The sequence below is a fragment of the Brassica oleracea genome, chromosome C3 (genome assembly GCF_000695525.1).
Source record: "Brassica oleracea var. oleracea cultivar TO1000 chromosome C3, BOL, whole genome shotgun sequence".
In the NCBI taxonomy this organism is placed as follows: domain Eukaryota; kingdom Viridiplantae; phylum Streptophyta; class Magnoliopsida; order Brassicales; family Brassicaceae; genus Brassica; species Brassica oleracea.
Window position 1 is genome coordinate 22,880,432 of NC_027750.1, and position 22,570 is coordinate 22,903,001.

Genomic DNA, 22,570 nt, shown 5'->3' on the forward strand with positions numbered 1-22,570 from the left:
AAATTTCTAGATACGGGTACGGCATAGGAATAGCAACTAAAATATAAGTAAACATATATATATATATATATCAAGTAAAATCAGAAACATATTAAATCACACCTTCAGTTTGAGAGTTCATCTTCTTAATCTATATGAAATTAAATAAAACGTATGAAATATGATATATCAAGAGAAATCAGAAACATATGAAATACACCTGCGGAATAGTAGAGTCGACTCAGTACTCCTCTACCCTACACACCGCAACACCTCTACTTCGTGAAGCTCCAGTGATTTCTGAGCCAACATCATCCTCTGCTCCAAGGCTGACAACATCAATCAGAGCCACAATTGATGGACTTAACCCACTGATCAAGGAAACAATCTTAGAGTTCTCAACGGGTGAAGAGACCATCTTAACGCTAGAATACGACAATCTAGCAAACCACTGCAGCGCCTGCAACCGGCTAACGCATGAAACTAGAGAGTGCCCTCTGAACCGTGAACAAGCCTCGAGAACACACACTCCCCAGCCCTCCCCGCAGACAGGAGATAGCTACATCTGCACGCCGCCTATCACCTATAAAGAGATACAAACGCTTCTGAGAGCCGCAATAAGCAAGGGCGACGCGATTACAACAAGACAGCCAAACAGGGTATCCAATTCAGTCAGAGGCTGGATAGGCATGGGAGACCATACGGAACCAGACCTTCTCAAAAATCAACAGACTCAAGATATGTGGGTAAACTGAAATTTCCTTGTAGCACCTGCAAGAGCAGCCTTGGCCTGCTGACTCTCATACTTATAGAAGAAACAGAACCAACCAAGAACACTCTCCACCTGGTCATGGAGAAGAGCAGCTTGTAGAACATCATCAGGTATCCAAACGAAGGACTGATTCAAGAAGACGTTCTCTGAGATGCGAGCCCATGGAGGTGGAGAAGCCTAAGATAGAAAGCTTGAAGCCCACGGAACCCATTGGTAAGCAAGCCCTTTGATCTTGATTGATTAGTTTTGTAGTTTTTGTTTGATTCTGCTCTTATATGGACTAGGTTTTTGGAATATTAGGGAGTGTTATGTTGTTAGGAACTGCACCAAAAGGGACAAGAAGTTAGTTTACAGTAAGAGAAAATAAAGTTCTATGATCTAACAACTCAAGAACTAGTTCATATCAACTTAAAGATAAACCTTCTCCATAAATATTAGTATAGTATAATGTCATATTAATATGACATTATACTATATAATATTTATGGAGAAGGTTTATTATATGAACTGTAAACTAACTTCTTCTTGTCCCTTTTGGTGTTCCTAACAAAGGCAACGGGCTTGATTTCGAGAAGTACTCATGGACACAGAATCTCCAGGAGGTCACAGTCACCATTCCAGTCCCTAGCGGCACTAAGTCACGGTCCGTCGCCTGTGAAATCAAGAAGAGCCGTCTGAGAGTTGGTCTCAAAGGACAAGAACCAATCATCGATGGAGAGTTCTTCAATGCTGTCAAGCCTGACGACTGCTTCTGGAACATCGAGGATCAGAAGTTCATATCGGTGCTCTTGACAAAGCAGGACCAGATGCAGTGGTGGAAGTATTGTCTGAAAGGGGAGCCTGAGATTGACACTCAGAAAGTTGAGCTAGAGAGCAGCAAACTGTCTGATTTAGATCCGGAGACTGAAGCAGCGTTGAGAAGATGATGTTTGATCAGAGGCAGAAGCAGATGGGACCACCAACGAGTGATGAGATTGAGAAGCAAGATATAATGAAGAAGTTTATGTCTCAGCATCCTGAGATGAACTTCTCTAATGCAAAGTTTAACTGATCTTTTTCCTTGTTCTCTCTTCTTCTCTTAAGCCAGTTTTGTATTTGAACTATCATCTTGTTATGGCTTTAAGATTGAATCTACCCTTTTGGTTTTGTTCAAGAATCAAGACAGTTGTTATTCGTTTAATAAACCATTATGGGAAAAGTTTATCTGGTTTTTGCTTAACTATGTGTTCAAAAATGGTTTGCTTAAAAAGTCTTCTAGGTGAAATAAGAATCTGGTACTGGTTAAATAAGAATCTGGTACTGGTGGTTCTATATTTATCATGATCAGTTTGTGAATGCCTATATAATAGAATATACAGAAAAGGATGTAACGTGTATGGAGACTGCATTCATCACTGATGTTGTAGACAATGGTATAATCATCAAACAAATTTTTTTTTGGTTTCCATTGGTGACCATGTTGAAAGAAAAAATTTATGGTGAATTTTTTGTTCCACAAAATTTATACCAGTTGAAATTTTTATCAAATTATTAATAGGTAAGTCCCATACTTTTTTCTCTAAATTCTTCAAAGATGAATGAATTTTATAAAAAAAAATATTCCTCTTCAATTTTGACGAGGAACAAAATGAACGGAAATTCCTATTTTTTATTTTTTAATTCTTCAAATAAAATTTTATTTTTTATTTTGTTTATTTTTTTCATTCAACTAGTGGTCACCAATCGAAGCCTTTATATGACGAATGTTTAATGTCATTCTAGTGTCTATTCTGTTTTTTTAAAAAACTTTTTAGTCTTTTACAGATAACAACATAGTATATATATGAATTATATTTTTTTTAACATAAATACCATATGGTATAGATGTGTATACCCGGATGTGTGGGTGAAACACTAGTTCTTTTAAAACAGAGAAATGTTTTTCAAAAACTTGTGTTTTACTACAAGAACATATAATTATTTAAAAGATAAATTATTTTTAAAACATATAGTTCTATAACAAAAAAGCATAAAATTATAGTATAAACATATGATTATATTTTTGACAAAATAAACATAAGTTTCTACTACAGAACATAGAATTTTACTAAACGAACATAGAACCCAATTTAGAAAACATAGAATTCTGTTACAAAAACATATAACTCAATTTCAAAAATTTTGATTTTTTTTTTTAAAGAATGTTAAATTTATTCAAACAAAAAAAAACATTTGTACAATGAATCATGAATGTAAATCCAGAGCTTATTGTTTATAACTATAACTGAAAAAAAATAGAATTCAAGATAAGTAATTTTTGTTGACTTCCACTGATAAAACATCTAACCTGAATCAACAAGTTGGTCTTATTATACTATCTGTTCCCGCAAAACAAAAGAAGTAACCAACATCAACAAGAAAAAGGAAAAGCAAACACACTGATCAACAAAGACTTATGATATCATTCAGTTCTCTTCTCCACATCTTGATGATCATCCTCAGCAAGCATATATCTTTTCCAGAACCAGTGTGGCTTCCACACTCTCTCCCTCACATCATCAATGGCCACACCTTTAGTCTCCGGTATAAAGAACAAAGCAAACAGTCCCATCACAATGATCCAAGCGCTGAAGAAGAAGAATATTCCTGATCTCATCCCGCAAAGCATCGATAAAAAAGCTTGCGCGATCACGAAGGTGAATAACATGTTGCACGAGACTGCAACAGCGAACCCTGCACTTCGAGTCTCTAGAGGAAACGTCTCGCTAGGAATTAGCCATCCTAAAGGTCCCCATGACCACGCGAATCCCATCACGTAAGCGCACACAAAGACCACAACCACCATGGCTTGTGCCTTCCCGAGTGTTCCTGTGATACCCAAGTCTTTCGCTAGGATGATTCCAATGATCAACTGTTAGAAGAGTTTGTTAGTTTAAGAGGATTACTTGTGGTGCAAGATACCTACTTCAAGATGCTTAGAGCATGTCTATCAATTAAATGTTAAATCATAAAAACAAATTAAACCAATCATGAGTTAACACATTTGTAAAAGAAAAAAGATTTTTCAAATGAGAACTCTTTCAGTTCCTTTTTATTCATTCTTTCTCCATTTTTTTCTCCTTTTTGGTTATTTTTTAATGTCTAGAATCCTGCTAGACTCTAGCATTAGGTTTCTCTTAGATACAATAAACAAAGAAGATTACTTGTGGAGCAAGATACCTTCTTCAAGATAGAACTAGAGACAATAAACAAAGAAGTAGAGAGATATATGTACTGGTAGTTCAAAAAAAGAGAGAGACATCTATGTACCTGGGAAATGAGCATGTGAACGGAAGATTGTAAAAGAAGGAACCTCCGGCCAGTTCTATCGACAAGGTAGATCCCTACAAACGTACTAAGAACGTTGATACTTCCCGTGATAACCGCAGAGAGAAGAGCTGCGTTACTTCCAAAACCAACGGTCTGGAACAAAACCGGTGCGTAGAACATAATAGCATTGATTCCACTAAACTGCTGGAAAAGCTGTAGAAGCATTCCAATGATTAACGGTGGACGACTCGCTGGTTTCAACAGTTTCCTGTAAGGGTCTTTGACTTGACTCGCGATCTCGCATGCATGGACGATAGATTCATACTCCTCATTTATATCTTCAACTCCTCTGATCTTCCTTAGGGTTTCTCTGCCTTCTTCGTTTTTGTTGCGCTCAATGAGGCTCGTGGGGGTCTCGCAGATGATCAGTGAACCCAAGAGGAGGATAACCGCAGGGATTGCGGCTCCACCGAGAGCAAACCGCCATCCGTTAGGGTGAACGGTGGCAGTGAAGTAGTTGACAAGGTTGGCTATTAAGATTCCTATTGTGACCATGAGTTGGAATACAATGTTGAGACCTCCCCTTAGCTGTGCAGGAGCAATCTCTGATAAGAAAAGCGGCACTGCCTACAAATTTAAGGTACACACAACAATGTTAGGTCATTTCTAGACTATAAGAATGGTCGAATGAAGTCCAAATGTTTTAAGGATCCATTAGATTTAAAATCATGAACTTATAACAAAAGATTCAGGATAAATAAATAAATAAATATATATATATATATATATACAAATTTAGTCTCATATTTATTAACCAATAAGTGTCAACATAATTTACAAATACCGTTTGATTTTGTTTACAAAACCAAAATAAAAATGAAATAAATAAAATTAAGAAATTACTTAATATTCAACATTAGTTTTTTAAAAATAATATTCTAATTTTAATATGTTTAGGAAACTGTTATTAATTAGTCTTGTAAAAATATTGAGAGAAACACACATTTTCACTAATTCTCAAAAAAAAAAATTAACAAAAAAAATTCTCAAAAAACATCATTACACAATTTTTTTCACAAATCAAAGAAAAAACGGTATCAATTTGGGTTTTATCCATTACAAAGTTGAAGCAAAATCTCAAGATTATATATTTTTTTTGGAGCAATCTCAAGATTATATATATATATGGTGAATTGTTTTTCAATATAGTGAATCTCAAAGCAAAGAAAAAATGCATTATATATCTACCTGATTGCCAAAGCCTACACCGAAGCCAAGTAAGATTCTTCCAATGATCAACATGACGATGTTATCAGCTCCTGCGGCTAGCCCGACACCGATCAAGAAAAAGACAGAAGCAAACTGCATAGTGGGCTTCCTTCCAAGTTTGGAACAGACGGCCGAAGCCAAGAAGCTGGCCACGAGTGCGGCTAGGTAAAGAGACGATGTGAATAGCTGCAAGTGCTGGTTATCATACTTGCAGTAATTGTTCTCATGAGCGTGCTGCTTCCTCTCCCACACCGTAGGGAAAAACTTCTTCAAGAAATCATCCATTGCCGTCACTCCACCTTTTTTTTTAAATCACAGGTTAGTAACATGAAACACAAGTTAGGGTTTTTGGAGTTCTGTTTCCTTGAGATACAAGTAAGGTGAAAATGAGTACAGAGAAAGAGAGTATACCGGATATTCCGATGTCGTAACCGAAGATCAAACCGCCGACAGCGGCAATCAGAACGCAGACAAAGACATAGACAGTCATCTTGGCTTCGAAAGCCGGACCATTCCCGTTAGCAGATACAACAACAGCCATGTTTAATGAATCTTGGTCAGACAAAACCACTCTAACTCACTATATATATACAAAAGTGTTTGTATCTGTGTCTATGTAAGCTGAAGAAGGATACAGAGAGACAGAGACTCTGCTTGAGATTTCAGACTTTGTTGGATAGAGAATGAGCTCACATATTTATAAGACATGACATGACACAGAGTCACAGACCAGATCCCGAGGTGTCTAAGAATGGGATTGCGTTTGAAAAATAGCTGAGGCGAGAGATCCAGGGTTATTGTATGGCCTGTAAGTCTCTTTCTTATTTTGGACCATAACCTTGCTTTTTTCTTTCCCCACTTGTTAATGGATTACACAGTCAAATCTTTATCTACCAATACATTAGCTGTGTGAAGCCCGGTTAAGCAAACTAGATTCGGTTTTATTCTCTTACACACGAAAACCGTGACCGTTTATTGCGTGTATATCGGGTTTAATCTCCAAATGACAATCTATTTGGATGTGATGTTTGCGGTTTAAAATAAAAATGAGAAAGAAAAGTAGAAAACAAACCAATCAGATGTAGATGGAGAGGTTACCATCTAGGCTGGATGTCTATTTGTCTATACGACTTTTAAACGGCGTGTTAGGTTTTTTCCAAAATCGTAGTCATTGTTTTGTAAGTTTTTAAAAATATAATATTGTATTAATAAATCATTTAAAATTATATAAAATATAGTAATTAATAGATTACAAAATTTTCTAAAACTAAAATAATATAAATTATTATAATTTGTAACCGGTTAGATCAACTTAAATACTAAATAATCCTTCGTTTCATTTTATTTGTCGTTTTAGGTTGATGCACACATATTAAAAAAACATTTAATTTTATACATTTTTAAAATAAAAACATCATTATCCTACACCTAACCATATTTCCATCAATAGAAAAATAAAGAAAATAATCTTGTTAATAAATTTGCATTGAAATCATAAAATGACATTTATTTTAAAACTAAAATTTTCGCTTAAACTGGGAGTAACAATTAAGACTTCCTGCTAAACTGACCCCTCGCTTAGCGTTACATTTCTTTTTAATTTGGTCAACAAGCGTTACATCTTAAAGATAAGTAAATGCTTTACGTTCCTCTGACCAGTTTAACGTTGAATAAAGATCTATACTGTAGTTTGTAGTATCTATTCTGTAGCCAAAAAGATAAGTCAATGTTTTACGTTTCTCTGACCGCTCGCTATACGTTTCTCTGTCGTTTAGTATGGAGAATCTGAAACAAAATCAAAGCGAATTGAGAATGTTTTTGACTTTCTTATCACACAAGGCAAACTTTTTAGTATCTATACTGTAGCACCTTTATTACCTTAACGAACATTCAATGAAACATGAAGCAAAAATAAAAATAAAAAAGAATTACAATTTTAGGACTTTTTTATTAATCACTCGAATTACACACGAATCACAAAGCTTTCTTAGCCGTGGGATCAGAAGCAGCAAGCTCCTTGTACATGTTTGTTATTGCTTCTGCGAAGTATTCCTTTGCTTGTGGTCTCTTGATCTGCAGCAAACATTCAATCAAAATCCTTCAGCTTAAATTCATTTTCACAATAGGTTTACTAATCATTCTACGTCCTTTACTAACACACATCAAGTCCGGTCCTGAGATTTTGAAACTATAGATAATTTAGAAAGGATTTATATATTTTTTTAACAACTTTAGAAGCTTATATCTATATAACCTTTTTTTTAAAAAATTTGGAGACCATATGTCAATGCTTCACTAGCCTACACGCCAATGTTTCACTAGCCTATGTTGAGAACCAGTGATCGACTATAGGAGTAGAACTAGTGGTTCTAATTCATCTAAGTCGCTCAAATGGGTCCTGCAGAATTTACCTTGAATGTTGGTGTCAACAAGCCATTTTCTAGCGTGAATGGCTCCAGCACCAATGTTACAGCTTTTGCAAACTCAAAGCCTCTCAACTGCATCAAAGGTTATTAAGAACTTTAGTCTATGATATTACCTGAGCTTCTCTCCCAACAGCGTAAAGATGCATTACCTGAGATTCTCTCCCAACAGCGTCCATGTCTGATAATACTGCTGCTTTCACTCTCGGGTTATTGCACAACTCTCTCAGATCTCCCTGCAGCATTTTTGGCATAGTGGTATAAATTTACTTTCCAAGTGTTACGTTTGAAGGAACTTTGGTGAAGGAAGTTGTATCACCTTTATGCCTTCTGAAGCAGCCCAGCTTTTAAGCACATCTGGATCAACCGATACAACAGCCACCAATGATGAATTAAAGCTATCACCTGAGTACACATAAAAACCGGTTAGATGGGTAAAAATAAATCAAAAGACTTAAGTAAATTTTTTCTCTACCATATATGAAGCATTGCCCCACAAATCTGCATTTGGCATAGACGTTTTCAATTTTCTCTGGAGCTATATACTCCCCTTGCGCTAGTTTGAAGATGTTCTTCTTCCTATTTAAAGAACAAGAAAAATTTACAAAGATGATTCTCGGTACAAAACATACCAACAACAAGTTCCCAAAAAAGTTAAACCATCTTCAAATAGTGGATACCAATCAAGTGATCTGGGAAAAACCTGTCAATAATTTTGAGACGTCCTCCCGGCAACCAAAGACCTATATCTCCAGTGTGAAGCCATCCATCTTCATCAATCACCTCTCTCCTGCAAAAGAAATAAATTTAACTGAACCTATTATACTTTGGTACAATCTGGTTAGCGAAAGAGGACTTTGTAATGCAATAGGTGTTTCATACGTTTGAACTTCATCCTTGTAATAGCCTCTAAAGATTATGGGACCCCTAACACATATCTCGCCGCGGGGATGGGGCTCATCCGCTGATGTATAGTTCATTTCCGGGACATCCACAAGTTTTACTTCTGAAAAACGCAATGCGTATTAAATCATATAGAGACATAACTTGTAATATTAATCTTATCGCAGAGTCAGTAAGAAGCTTACCACAAGCTGGATTAGGAGAGCCAACATGTCCAGTGAGGTTATCACCCTCGTCCATTCCACTTATAACACAAGATGTTTCAGTCATTCCATATCCTTCTGATACCCTTCCTCCAAAGCATCTGGAGTAGTCATATACACAAGTTAAAGGAAACCAGAGCCTGAATAACTATGCATGCGCTAAGGACTATATGTGTGCATCTTGAGGATGAACTCTTTTTTTTTTGTTCACAAATCTCTTCAAAGCGATGAACTTACATCTTCAAAAACTCCAACACTTCAGGAGACAAAGGTGAAGCCCCAGACGTCATAAAACGAACTCGTCCTCCAAGTCTGTCTTTTATCTTATTAAATACCAACCTGTCCCATATGGGAGACGCACTTTTTCCTGAACCAACAGTACCCATACAAAGTAAATCAAGCCCCAAGCTAAATTTAAAAAAAAAAATCTAATTAGAGTTAATGTGCACGAGAGGACCTACCATTCAAGAGAGCCTGTTTCTTTGCATTATAGGCAGCATTGAAGAGCCTCTCTTTCAGCCCACCCGAGGTTTTTACTGCATTAGTAATTCTGGCAATAAAAAATTTACCATTAGTTCAGTGAATCACCAAAACCAGCATAGAGCGTATATCAACAAACTGAAACCATTTATTACCCATCATATATTCTATTGTATAATCGGGGGACGCTGCTGAATACAGTAGGTCTCAGAGCAGCCAAATCATCCAGTAGTTTCATATTGTCCTGCAGAAAATTTGGCAAGTGGTTCTTCCAATTAATTCAACAGAAAAGAATTTGAATGTGAGGCTATAAGCAAAGACCACCAGATCACAGCTACACAAGTCTATTAGGATATAATCTAATTCCAGAGGTTCTGCCATCAAGTATAGAAACAAGTTTATGCCAAATAGTTGGCTAAAAGGAGAAAGTTCAGTTTCTAACCCCTTGGTAGAAACCAACGGCAACTCCAAAGTACACAGCTAGGATCTGATTTGCTCGTTCGTAAATGTGTGCCAGTGGAAGATATGAAATATAACTGGAAGTGTAAGGGAGTACCACAAAATAAGTTACACAAGGGCTTAACATGAAGAATGGGATTTTTTTAAGAACAGAGGTATATGTAGTAAATGGATACAAAAGAGAACATTTAAAATATTTTACTATTAGTCTATAAGTAGAAAGAAAGAAAGCACTTACATATCTGAAGAGAAAAATTTCACACTAAAACTGGATCCAGCAACATTTGCAATCAAGTTTGCATGAGTCAATACGACTCCCTTTACATCCAGAAAGAGCAGGCCAGGGAGGAATGAAGCGTACATGATAGCATAAACAGTAATTTAGAAGCCATAGACTGTAAATATGAAATAAAGAAGACTAATGTCCCAGTTTTCAAGTAAGCAACAAAATTTTCAAGTAAGCAAAACCTTTGGGGTCCCAGTTGTTCCGCTTGTATAGCATAAGGTTGCAACATCATCGGGTTTTGGTGGACAAAACGGCTGAGGGTTACTACGGCCCTGAAACAAATTTTTTTGTGGTCAGAAAACTGTGAAACCAACATGTAATAACTGCAAACTCTTAGTTGATGGAATGTCCTTAATCCTGCTTATCTTCAGAGGACGGATATTGCATTACAGTTTCCAGAGCAGATAAACAGAGAAGAGTGTACCTGGTTCAGTAACACCGAATATGATACAACTTTAACTCCTGCGGATGGGGGAAGCGAAGGCAAAGATTCATTCAACCCTCCAACAACCTATTTGGTACATGATAAGTACCAGAAACACAGAAGAAAATAAATTTAAAAGCTGTAGTCACAATACTCAAAGCGTAAGCAATAGCAACAAAAGTGAAGTTTCTTCGTACCACCACCAGGCGTACGCTTGGCATCTCAGACAAGCCGCTAAGTAACTGCAAGCTCCAGCGATAACCCAGCCAGAGAAGCAAGCAAAGAGACGTCAGAAAAACAATCATTTAAGTAAGCATATGAAAAAAGAAAGTAACTCAAGCAGCAGATTAATGAGCTCACGGAGTTTAACGTCTCAGCCACACAGAATATGGCTTGCACATTTGCATGATTGACGATAAACTTTACAGCATCAGGACCTTCAGCCAAAAAAAGATAGCATAAGTAGGGCATCCCTAAGAAAACTTACAATAAACATAAAACGCTGTAACTAAAAACTTACCAAGAGTATCATACAAAGGAACAGACACATACGAATAAGAAGCACAAGCTTGATCGACAATGAGCCACTCTGGGCGGTTGATAAAGTAAATTCCAACAGAAGATCCCTGGTCGCAATAAAAAAAAACACAAACTTGCATCAGCTAAAACTTCAAGCGGGAAAGAAAAGAGTAAGAATCACAATCGTTTACCGTGGTGATTCCATGATGAACCAAACCAGAACCTAAAGCAGTTCTTGCTGTACCAACTTCTCCATATGTCATCCATTTGTAGCTAAAAGAAGTAAACCAGAGTCACGTAAGAGTAAGCTTCAAAGAAACGACAAAACATAACTTAATCAAAGCCGGTCCTGAGACTTTTGTAGCTTCGGAACAACAATTACGGATGATAAACTAAATAATCAACACATATATTTCCCTAAACCAATTTTGAGGCCGGAATCATCTATACATATTAGCCACTTCAATTTTGGGACGGAGACTATGCACATAACCGGTTTTGAGATTTATGGAGCTTGAAACATTTACGCATAATAAACTAAAATAATAAATAAAACTAAAAGAACATATTTATTGATTGTTTGTCAAGATATTAACCAATCTGGATGCATAATAATCTATACATATTAGCAGTGTTCTAAAAATCGGTTCAGGTGGGCGCATCAATACGTCCCCCTAAACAATAATCCTCTATAAAGCCCCTAATCACCAGCTAACGAATTTTTGAACATTGCATATTTAGCCACCTAAGTTTTATGCCCGGCCCTGAAAATGAACAGTAAAAGTTTAGCAGCTCACTCTCCAACAGTTCCGTCGACACGAACGCGAGTTCCTAAGTACTTGTAATCCCGAAAGTCATGAACAGCATGCCTACACATATTCAGTAATTATCATCAGAACTAAAAATAAATGAACAAAAGGAATTTGAATCCATACTCAAAGTTGTCATGGAGAGTAGCGATGTCAGGATGATCCGGGAACCTGCTAACGAGCTTGAACGGAGATCGAGCAGATCTAACACAAATTCAAATCAAACACGTAAGGTTAAAAAAAAAAACGTTTGAAGGAAGATGATGGTGGATATAATAACCTGTAGACGTTCCACTTGCCAGTGCTCAGCTTCTCCGGAAGCACGACGCTATAGCCATTATCTAGTTATGATTGATCAGGTAAGGGATCAGAAGCGGAAGCTGAAGAGAGATGAGAAGATGGGATTACTGACCGAGATAGAACTCGCCGGCGGTGGGATTGGAGCTGAGGAGGAGAGGGGAAGAGCGAGAAGACGCGACGAGATGGGAGTGGATAGCGTTTATGCGGCGGCGTGCGGCGGAGGTAGAATCCATTTTCCGATTCGGAATCTGAAAAAAGAGAGAGAGAGAGAGAATGATCCGGATAATTTTTTTTTTTTGACTATGGCACGCTTTTCTAACTCGGTTGATGTCGTTATCAGTTGATTTCGTCAATCATGAAAACTTCTAATAAATTACGTAAAACAAAATAAAATGTATTTTTTACAGAAAATAATAACACTGGAAAAAAAGTTCTTATACACTAGAATATAATTGAGTGAATTGGGCGAAAATCCTAGAAGAAGTAATAAATTAAAAAAATACCTATGTCATAAAAAATTGTGGGGATTCAAAATGATCCAGCATAGCTGAAATGACAAAATTGTTCTTCTATCTATAAGAGAGAGATTTACTATGACTGGTGATAATATGTTAGAAGCTAAAAGAAATATAAATGTAATTGAAGAAATATGACATCTTCGAAAACACAGTCGAATTAAACACAGTTGAATCAGACGATTACGCGCCAGCGAGAAATGCTCGAAAGCAAGCTTAAAATCCGGAATATACGACTTCATCTTACCGTTGAAAACCTTCTTCGCAACAAAGCGATGTTGATACCAATTATCGGAGCCATCAATTTGTTTTTATTTTTTCTAAATTTTGAACGGAGAGAGTAAAATTTAAGTTTCAAATCATAAAAAGATAATCACGTAATTTAATAGAAAAATAATTATAGAAGATCTTTGCAACTAGACGTGAATTATTATAACACAAATAAAATTATATAAATTGTAAAAAAAATTATGTAATATTTATTATATTTTGTAATAACATAATTAACTGATTTCTTAAAAATACAACTTCTCGGATATTGGTATAATTCATTGAAGATTTTGATAACAAAACAATACTTATAATAAGATGTATTAAAGTTTCTATTTGGAGAGTATCATACTCATTCTATTTGGATAGTATCATACTCATCAGTCATCATCATCTCAGGTTTCAATCTAAATAAAACCAAACGTAAAAATTTATTGGTCCAATCGTTGGGTGAATGTTGCATGTTTTCATACCTAGCTTTTTTGTTCTAATACCAAGCTTAAGACAATATTTATATAAAAATACAATACTTTACTCAACACCAATTTTTATGAAGGTTCTTACGCATTATAGACTTGATCTCTATAGATATATATACGCAGGGCCGACTTACATAGGGGAGCGAACGGTGCGACCGTCCCTGGATCCAATCCGTTGTCCTCTATTTCTTAATAGATAAGGCTCTGATTTTTCAAAAAATACATGTATTTTTATATTAAAAAAAAAAAAGAAAAGGGGCCGAATTTTTTTTATATGAAAGTATTTTTTTATTTCCATTGATTTATTTTTAAAAATATTTCAGGTATTTTAAAAAAGACATATATCTATCATATTTTTTAAAGAAAAACAATAGTTTGAAAATTAAAAAAAAAAAATTTGCTCCAGGGTCTGGCACTGTGTATAGGTATCATAGATCATGATCTCTATAAACTTGAGTCATAATTTGATGACAAAAACATATGTTCTCTCGAGCATGAGCTCTAAGGTTTTGAAACATCTACTTCACTAGGCCCAAAATTATGAGTACACTTACCCCTTTTTCCCTTTCTTGTTTTGTAAACACGATTAACCCCTTCTTAATGGGTTTATAACTTAAGACATATTAGTAAGTAATGGGCTATTCTTTTATACGGTCTGGCAATTGTTATCTCTACTGGGCTTGTAAAAAACACATAACATGGTCATAAACTCATCCTAAGTAATAATAGTCTGCTAGCTCCACAAAAACAAAATGCGATATGAATTTTTTTAAAAGAAAAAAATAACAATAGTAATCACATTTGTATTGATTCTATTTGTCTCGTTCCTAACAAATGGAGCGTACAGTTCGTATAGGTCACAATCATCTGGAACACCCTTAAACCAAATTTTGAACTTCTTACAAGAAGCATGTGGTGACACGTGCTAAAACATTTTTTGTTTTTCTGTATAGGTTCCAAGAAAGAGGTAACAACACAGATACAAATGACTAATCTCCATTCGAATTTCTAAATTGTTGTATTATAAGTATATAACATATATAGTAATGTGTTGGTCATACATCTTTCTGTATCTTATTATTTTGTATATTTTCATTTTTTTTGTCATGGTGTTGTCTTTTATTTAACTTTAAATTGGATAACTCCTAAGGATGCTTGTTCTAGTAATGGAATAGATGGATGTAAGTATCCATGACTGTGTTTATTCCATTGAATCGGTACTCTTATCCAAACTAGCTATACTTAAAAATAAAAGCCTATGATATTATACACATATATTGACATCTACATTGTGAAAGTTATAGTTTGCTTGGATGATATGTGAGTGAGACAATAGTTATGGATGAGAATGATATTTTCATGTGGATGTCATGCTTTCAACAAAAGCTACGGAGACAAACAATAACTCTATGTGGCCAATACATAACATTCTCTCTATATTCTCTGTCTGCCTAAAATATATGTGAACTCTGTTAACCAATAGTTCATATGCATGTGTAAGCCTTGTTTGTATATAAGCTCAAATTAAAAATTTAATACATGGTCACAATTTAAAATGTTTAAGGAGTGGCTCATAAAGGCTCCACTAAGATAGTCAAAAGATGGTTTTGCGTATGCAAATCATTTTGAGCCATGAGATGCACACTTTGGTTTCGCATCGTGTATGTTCAGATTCGATGTAGCGTTCACCTAGTTTTGGGATGATTAAATTTGTTCCATTACAATTACATATTTTTCTTGCCAAATTCTTTTCGAATAAGTACGAAATCAAGAATCAAGCTATCCTATAAAAATTGAATGTTTGTAAAGCGCACGAAGAAATGCTTTCAAATATATGCCAACACAAAATATTGTTTTTACATTAATTTACAGTTCCGTTTTACATTTTTTAATGAAGGTATTCAAACAAAAAGAATATGTCTAATAAGTGTTGTCGCTGCAGCTTGTTTAACCTTTTACAAACTAAAATGAAATTTGAAATTTACATTGTAGCACCACACTATTGCTAGTAATATGGCTACATGTATCAAAACGTAAGACTTAAGTTTCTGTCTCCACTAATTTTAAGTGGTATGACGTATTCTTTACCTTTAAAGCATGATTATTGGAAAATTCTTATGGTGGAGTTATTATCGGAATATAATAACATGTCTTTTAACTTTTAACTACAAAAGCTAAGAATCGGGTTTTAAAACTTTTATTTAAGAGCCGATTTTTAGCTTTTGTAGTTAAAAATTAAGAGACGGGTTCTTATATTCAGCTAAAAACCGCATTCTAAAAACATTTAATAATCATGCTCTTAGATCCTCGATTTGAAACAAATAACTGATATTGATGGATAACGATTCGAGTTTCACTTTGTATTTTAATTTTTAAAAATTTGTGTGCGTGTGTGCATCATGGGGACTTTTGTGACATGACAAGTCAAATTATTTTCGTATATAAAATTCTCCTACTTTAATTTGCTTGTGTGACTTGTGTCCCCTGTCGGTATTCACTTAATAATTGTAAAACTCAATTAATATTAATAAAAGCATCTTTATGTAATACGACACAAATGAAAAAAGCAAACCATGACCGTTTGGAGCGGCCAAAGGTTGCTATGCTACTTTCTACTTCATTTCTTTGCCTTGGTTCGAAATTTAGGACCACATGTGGTTGATCAGAGACTCAATATATGTAGATTGATATTTGTCTTGACAGATTACGTCTGCAGGTCAGCTCCTTTTCCTACATTTTCTTCATTAAATTATGTCAAATAACTTTTACTCTGCTTACGTCCTGTATTTTATTATTATTTTATTAATCATTTCGATATTGTATCAAACTAAATGGTAAATCATTTCATTATTGATTCCTTCATGTAAGAGTGTTGAACAGTGGAGCGTTACTTTTTCTTAATCAGTGATAATTAGAAGAATAGTACCAACGAGTACTCTGATCTCAGATTTTAAATGAAATCTAAAATATCTTCGTCTGGTAAAACAGAATCAACTTAACAGGATTTGAACCCAAAACGACGGATTTATGGTTTGTCCCAAAATTTTCTTCTTATCACCAAAGTACCGTTAATTAGTTTGAAACATAAATTTTTGGACTTAATTATCGGATCGCACATTGATTGACATGTTAAAAACGGTAGTTTCTTCATGCGATTAAACAATAAGAAAAATCATATGTATCACATTATTATTATTCTAATCATCTTTTATTTGCTTAGTTATGCAAAGACACAAATTCTAATTCTATTATTAAGTGCACTGAGTAATGCATGATCATCCATTTGGAACATATTGTATAATGTTACTAGTTCTAGAGGCTGAGTCGTACTAATTTTGGAAAAGAAGTTAGTAGGAAAAGAAAAAACTGACATCTACTTGTCATATATAATACATATCTGAGGTATCTTCGTACCAAATCGCCTATGCATCATTGTCCCTCGTCGAATTCTGTGAGAAACTATAAACTATGTATCTACTTGTGTCATGTCTGCTATACACCTCGAAAAGTTTTGGTCTGCTGTTCATTGATGGTGTTTAGCTAGCAATTATATTTGTATACACATTCTTTATTCACACACAGTACACAAGCTGATAAAACTTTTGCATTACAGAAAACCCCAGAACCTAAAAAATCTCTCCCATTCTCTTCATTATTAAGGACCGGCTCACACTTCTAGCTAGCCTCTTTCTTGCAAGTTATTCGGTAAAAGATGAGGTTAGAGTTTTTTGACAAAAAAGATGAGGTTAGGGTTCAACTGCTTTTTAGTTTAATACGTGCATATTTGCTTCCTTAAAAGAATTACAACATTTAGTGTTTTGATCAAAACATTCAAAAAATGTAAATGCATATTTAAAAAAAAGTCCAGGTTGCAAGTTTTTTTTTAAATGAATAAATAGTAACGAATCACATATTTATAATAATCATGTATTATTATATATTACTAGTTTGTCCCGCACCTTTTGCAGATTAATATATATACACACTTAACAATTTTTAATTCTAGTGTTCATTTTATTAAAAATTATTAAATTAGATACAATTTTAAATTAATAATATAAAAATAAAACTTCAATATTCATATTGATAATCAATATATTAAATTATGTTCTTTTGTTTCATAATTTATTTATGGGATGTGAATTTTGGATCAAAAAATTTCTATAGTAATAATCAAATTAGGAAACTTGGATTTGATATTGAATATTTACTGTATTTGGCTGAAAAAAATCAAGTAACACTTAAAGAAATTATAAACAATTACAACCCATAAAATGTCAACAAAATAACAATAGCCTAGGAGTGTTCAATCCGATTAAACCAACCATACCGAATAAATCGAATAAATGTTATTTTAAAAAACTCGCAGTATATAGATATGGTTCAGTATGTTAACTGATCCAACCGAATAAACTGAAGAAACTGATTAATTAAAATATGTTAGTATACTTGTATATAAATTTTATAATAATTTGTATTTGGATTAATATTTTCAATAAAAATTGGAGAACTTGCTATAATATTAGTCATTAAATCATAAACTAATATAAGATAAATGTTATGATATTATCGGTAGATATTGTTAATATTTATACTAAATAAATATTCTAAATATGATGATAACTCTATATTAAAATATATTTTAAAAAATAATAGTATATATATCGATAAAATAAGTTAATATTTATTAATTATCTTAAATATCATGATAAATATATATATATATATCTATATATATATATATCTATATATATATATATATATATATATATAAACATAAAATTTAAATAATAATATTAGTTAATCTAATGATTTATCCTAAAATCATGAAAAATATGACAAATAAGAAAATTAACTAAAATTATGGAGAAGATGACAAGTAAGCAAATTCACTTCTCAAATAATAGTATATATTTATGTTTTATGTTTCTAATTGGAGTCATGTTCGAAGTTTGCTAAGAAAATAAAATTTCAGGCTTTCTCATAAACTAGTTTATTAAATTTTAATTGATTTAATAAACAATATATATATATATATATATATATATATATATATGCATGCTGACAAAAAAAAATACATATACATATCTTGTTTAAACTTTTTACGTTTTTGAAGGTTGTAAACAAAGGTTTTTGAAGGTTGTAGACTGTCAGAAATTCTTACACTAAACTAGTTCATTGCATTATCATTGTTCCTGCTGAATATAAAAATAATACTAAGAAATGCAAACACACTTGCTATGAGCATGGTTTGTTTTATCATTCCTCACATGGCTTAGAGTTTATGGAAAGCTAGCTAGTGAGTAACTAGTGACTTTAAGGCATTAGTTTACCTGTAAAAGTTGTATGCAGGTGTTGTTTTTTTGTCCCTTTCCTTTTCCGAAAAGGGTTTTAATTAGGGTTTTTTCGTACATTAAACAGTGTAAGCATCTGATAAACATAAAGACATACGAGTGAAAGTGATAGTGGGGAATCAATGCTGATTCACGTACGAGTCTTAAACTTTGTGTCTTCATAAGCTACTCCATACGATTTCATATAGAGGTAACATGGGTTGGACTTGGAGATAGAGGGTAAAAACAACTTAATGTTGGCTAGCCAAAGAGAAAAAGAACAAAGTTTGATGTTAACGTATAAGTCTAACCTGGATAACTATTTATAACGACAATATGCAGAATGAGAGAGAATATTCCAAAAGTAGAAACCTAGATCAGGTGGCTTGCCTCTATCGTCTTCTTTCATAAGCGGCAAGTTTTGAATATAATTTAACACATAATAATACTTACAGATCTAAGATCGATGTGTTATTTATATATATAGAGAGAAAGATAATGTGTACATGTTTTCTAAATCTTCAAAACGCAACCAAAATAAAAAAACACATATATGATCTACGGTAGTTAACCTTAAATGTATATGTCAATTTCCGTGGTAAAAGAAAATCCTGCTTAAAAAGTAATAATGTATAATTTTACCACTCTCTACTATTCTCACGTGGACATGACTGCTCAGATCGATCAGTGGTCTTGGCGACTTTGCATCGTTAACAAGATATATAGTACAATTTAACAAAATCAGCTGGAAATAAATTGTGACATCCCTTAGACGAAACGTCCTGTTAAAATCTAACAAAACTAAAACAACCTTCCTCTTCTTAATCTGTTAAGCCACATATGTTTTGATTATTTGTTGTTAATATAGTAATGTAATATTTAGATTTTAGGGCCATTGTATATCACTCCAGGTCATAACAAGTGGGCGGAAAATGGGGTTTGCTCCTTGCATTCACATGCAGTTTTGTTTGGTAAGCGTGTGTTTGACACACTTTTCACTAATTATTTTATTTTTCATGTATGATGCATGCATATGTTCGGTACACGAACATTCCTCTCTAGATCTTCACGCCTTTACCGATGCCCATAATCCCATATTAATTATATTTCCGTGGTTAGTGAACGAGATACTGAATGACTGACCGTTGCTTTTATCATGCTGGTACTGAGAAGAAACAAAGAGTCATTTTCACTATCATCATGGGGGAAACAAGATATGTTCATTGTCTAGGTTTAATTTTGGTAGATAAGTAGACTTTTTATTTTAACATACTATCCAAAAACGTCTAAGCCATTATATTTTTTTTAGTAAACTCTACACGATTTCGACCAAAAAAAACTCTACACGATCTAATTGAAGTTGTGATTAGAACCAATCGGTGAGAATTTATACTTAGACGACTTAGGATAGAATTAATGGATCCAATTTTTAAACTAATATAAATATATTAGAGATAATGATAATTTTTAAAAAAATATGATGTATATAAAATATTTTCTATATTCTTTGATGATTTTCCTAATTTTGACGGTTGAATTTAGTCTGATCTTTTAAAGCTCTCAATACAAATCTTTCTCAACAATATTTTGTTCTGGTTTACGTTCCAAATAGATGTGTAGTGTGACATGTTCAAAATTGTACCAAAATTTTAACCAAAACAAAAATGCACAACTTTCATAGGAAAGTCTCTTTCACTTCTTTGTTTTTGTGGGTGGCCTCTTTCTGGCCACATCACATGCACGAGGATCGATGCTTCCTGCCTGACTCGATCATATCTTTTGCTTTTGCTATTTAAGTGATAAAACTATGATTGACCAAGCTTCCTTCATTTATACAATTGCAATCCTTACTAAATTATCAAAAAAAAAGACAGGAATAAATATTTCCTGTGTATATTACAAATATGGAATTGTACAATGGCCCTATTCTTATTCCTTCACCTTTTATAGTATTGATATTCTCATATAAATAATGTGGCATAAATAGTTTTTCATTTTTATTCAAGTGGGTAGTGTGGAAAAGCTATTTATCCACCACCCTCTCTCTCTCCATACCAAACAATTCTTTCTATTTTTTTCTTTACTTTTTGTTGCTGTAAAAAGTAACTTTTAGGCACTACAAATTAACACCATCTCCCTCTCCTTATCCCTCAAATCCATCTCCAAAGCCTCTCTCTCTCTCTCTCTCTCTCTCTCTCTCTCTCTCTCTCTCTCTCTCTGCTTCCTTGTTTTCATATAACAACAAAAACTCTTACAAAAATCTTCTTACAAAACTCTTAAGCCATGGCAACTGTTGTATACCAAGGGTTTCAGTCTCATTTTGAGTCTCAACACTTTGAGCCAAGAGCTCTAAGACTTAGACTCTCTTCTCCCAACAATCCTCACTCATCCACACCTCTCAAATCCCATTTCCTAGACTCATCCATCACTCCACAAGACAATATTTCTACCACTAAAGCTACCTCTAAGACAGAAAGTTGGAGCTTCCTCGAGTCCATCTCAAACTCGAGCTCTGATGACAAAGACAAGAAGACATTATTACCACCCTACGTTCATACTCCATCTTCTCGTAGAACTTTTAGTGATGAGAGCTTAGCATTGTGCACTGAAAGCCTCGGTAGCGAGACGGGCTCTGATGTCATTAACGATCAAGATTTGTTCTCGGTTACATCCGAGTTACAAACCACTGAAACTAGAACAACGACAACAAGAACATCACGACAAGATAGGAAGAGGAACATGATGGCTTCTCTTCCACCTCCTTTGACGAGTATGAGAGGTCTTGATAGCATTCAAGTCAAGTCTCACCGTGAGAATGGAAGATTGGTAATGACGGCCATGAAACCTCTGCCCCGCAATAGATGCTTACAGGACCGAAGTTATGGCTGCGTCCGACTAGCCATCTTGATTGATTCTAATGGCCATATAGAGACAGAGACCAGAGAAGGAGAAGAAGAAACAGTTGAGATATTGAGAGATAGCGAAGAAGAGATTCCACAATACGAGGAAGAAGAAGAAGTTGAAGTGAAGGTTATCAAGAACACTCAAAGATCAAATAGATGTCATGAAGGTGATCTAGAAAACAAAGGATTTCTAAATTGGGAATCTTTCTGTGTTGCCACTTCCTAATTAAAGAATCTTTCTGAAATCTCTGTGATCACAGTTTCACAAACTTTTTCTAATGCATTGTGTTTTTGTTTTTGTATAATCAACAACCTTTTTTTATCACTCTCTATGTTTAGAGATGGTATTAAATACTGGTTTGCCGACAGAAGGCCTTGATTGTTAATTTTATTTTGTCAACGACCTTGGTTACTGATTTAATATGTAACTAGGTAATAATCCGCGCAAAATGTGATTATTAGTTTCATTATTTTTTAATAAAGAGACATTAATCTGTTTAATCTGGATATCGGTTTGGTTTTAGTTTTATTTTTGTTTTTAATCTCCTAAAATATAACTATCATTTTAAATCAATATTTATTTGGTTTGTTCGGTTAAAATGTTTGATGTTTTTGTTTTTTTTTTATGTGATAATAAAAAAATACTATTATTTGTTTGTTTTCATGTTATGAATCTTAGATAGTTGTGATGCTGAATCAATGGTTTTATATTATAGTTTCTAAACGGATAATAGTTAAAAAAAGAAAATAAAATTATTAAGACAAATCATTTTACTACAATTTGGTCGATAGTGAAAGAAACATTAAGAAAAAGAATATTTTAACTTTCAAAAAATTAGATATTTCATTGTGGTAAATACTTAGTTATAAGGTGTTCACGTCAATATGCACATGTATGTGTACGTAAAAGTATATAAAGATGGTTGATAAATATATAAAGATGTTGTTAATTAATA

General features: G+C 33.8%; 3 protein-coding genes and 1 pseudogene across 3 annotated transcripts; 2 read left to right on the top strand and 2 right to left on the bottom strand.

Moving 5' to 3' along the window:
* The first annotated feature begins 188 nt into the window (after positions 1–188).
* On the top strand, positions 189–1,802 carry LOC106330141 (annotated as a pseudogene).
* Positions 1,803–3,041: 1,239 nt separating this feature from the next.
* LOC106334890 (sugar transport protein 6-like) lies at positions 3,042–6,191 on the bottom strand. The gene is made up of 4 exons (XM_013773274.1): positions 5,720–6,191; positions 5,288–5,607; positions 4,040–4,666; positions 3,042–3,641 (listed from the first exon to the last, which is right to left on the bottom strand). The coding sequence occupies exons 1-4, from the start codon at positions 5,847–5,849 to the stop codon at positions 3,192–3,194; spliced, it is 1,527 nt and encodes a 508-aa protein (XP_013628728.1). The 5' UTR covers positions 5,850–6,191; the 3' UTR covers positions 3,042–3,191.
* A 923-nt stretch (positions 6,192–7,114) lies between these two features.
* LOC106328094 (long chain acyl-CoA synthetase 6, peroxisomal) lies at positions 7,115–12,451 on the bottom strand. The gene is made up of 23 exons (XM_013766456.1): positions 12,227–12,451; positions 12,095–12,155; positions 11,941–12,018; positions 11,803–11,874; positions 11,197–11,278; positions 11,007–11,112; positions 10,847–10,923; positions 10,684–10,728; positions 10,487–10,573; positions 10,245–10,334; positions 10,015–10,094; positions 9,760–9,853; positions 9,473–9,561; positions 9,299–9,387; positions 9,075–9,204; positions 8,820–8,938; positions 8,614–8,737; positions 8,435–8,521; positions 8,207–8,310; positions 8,051–8,136; positions 7,884–7,967; positions 7,720–7,806; positions 7,115–7,381 (listed from the first exon to the last, which is right to left on the bottom strand). The coding sequence occupies exons 1-23, from the start codon at positions 12,345–12,347 to the stop codon at positions 7,283–7,285; spliced, it is 2,091 nt and encodes a 696-aa protein (XP_013621910.1). The 5' UTR covers positions 12,348–12,451; the 3' UTR covers positions 7,115–7,282.
* An 8,443-nt stretch (positions 12,452–20,894) lies between these two features.
* Positions 20,895–22,052, top strand: LOC106332571 (protein FANTASTIC FOUR 4-like). Its single transcript, XM_013771043.1, has one exon. The coding sequence runs from the start codon at positions 20,995–20,997 to the stop codon at positions 21,838–21,840; it is 846 nt and encodes a 281-aa protein (XP_013626497.1). The 5' UTR covers positions 20,895–20,994; the 3' UTR covers positions 21,841–22,052.
* The last annotated feature ends 518 nt before the right edge of the window (positions 22,053–22,570 follow it).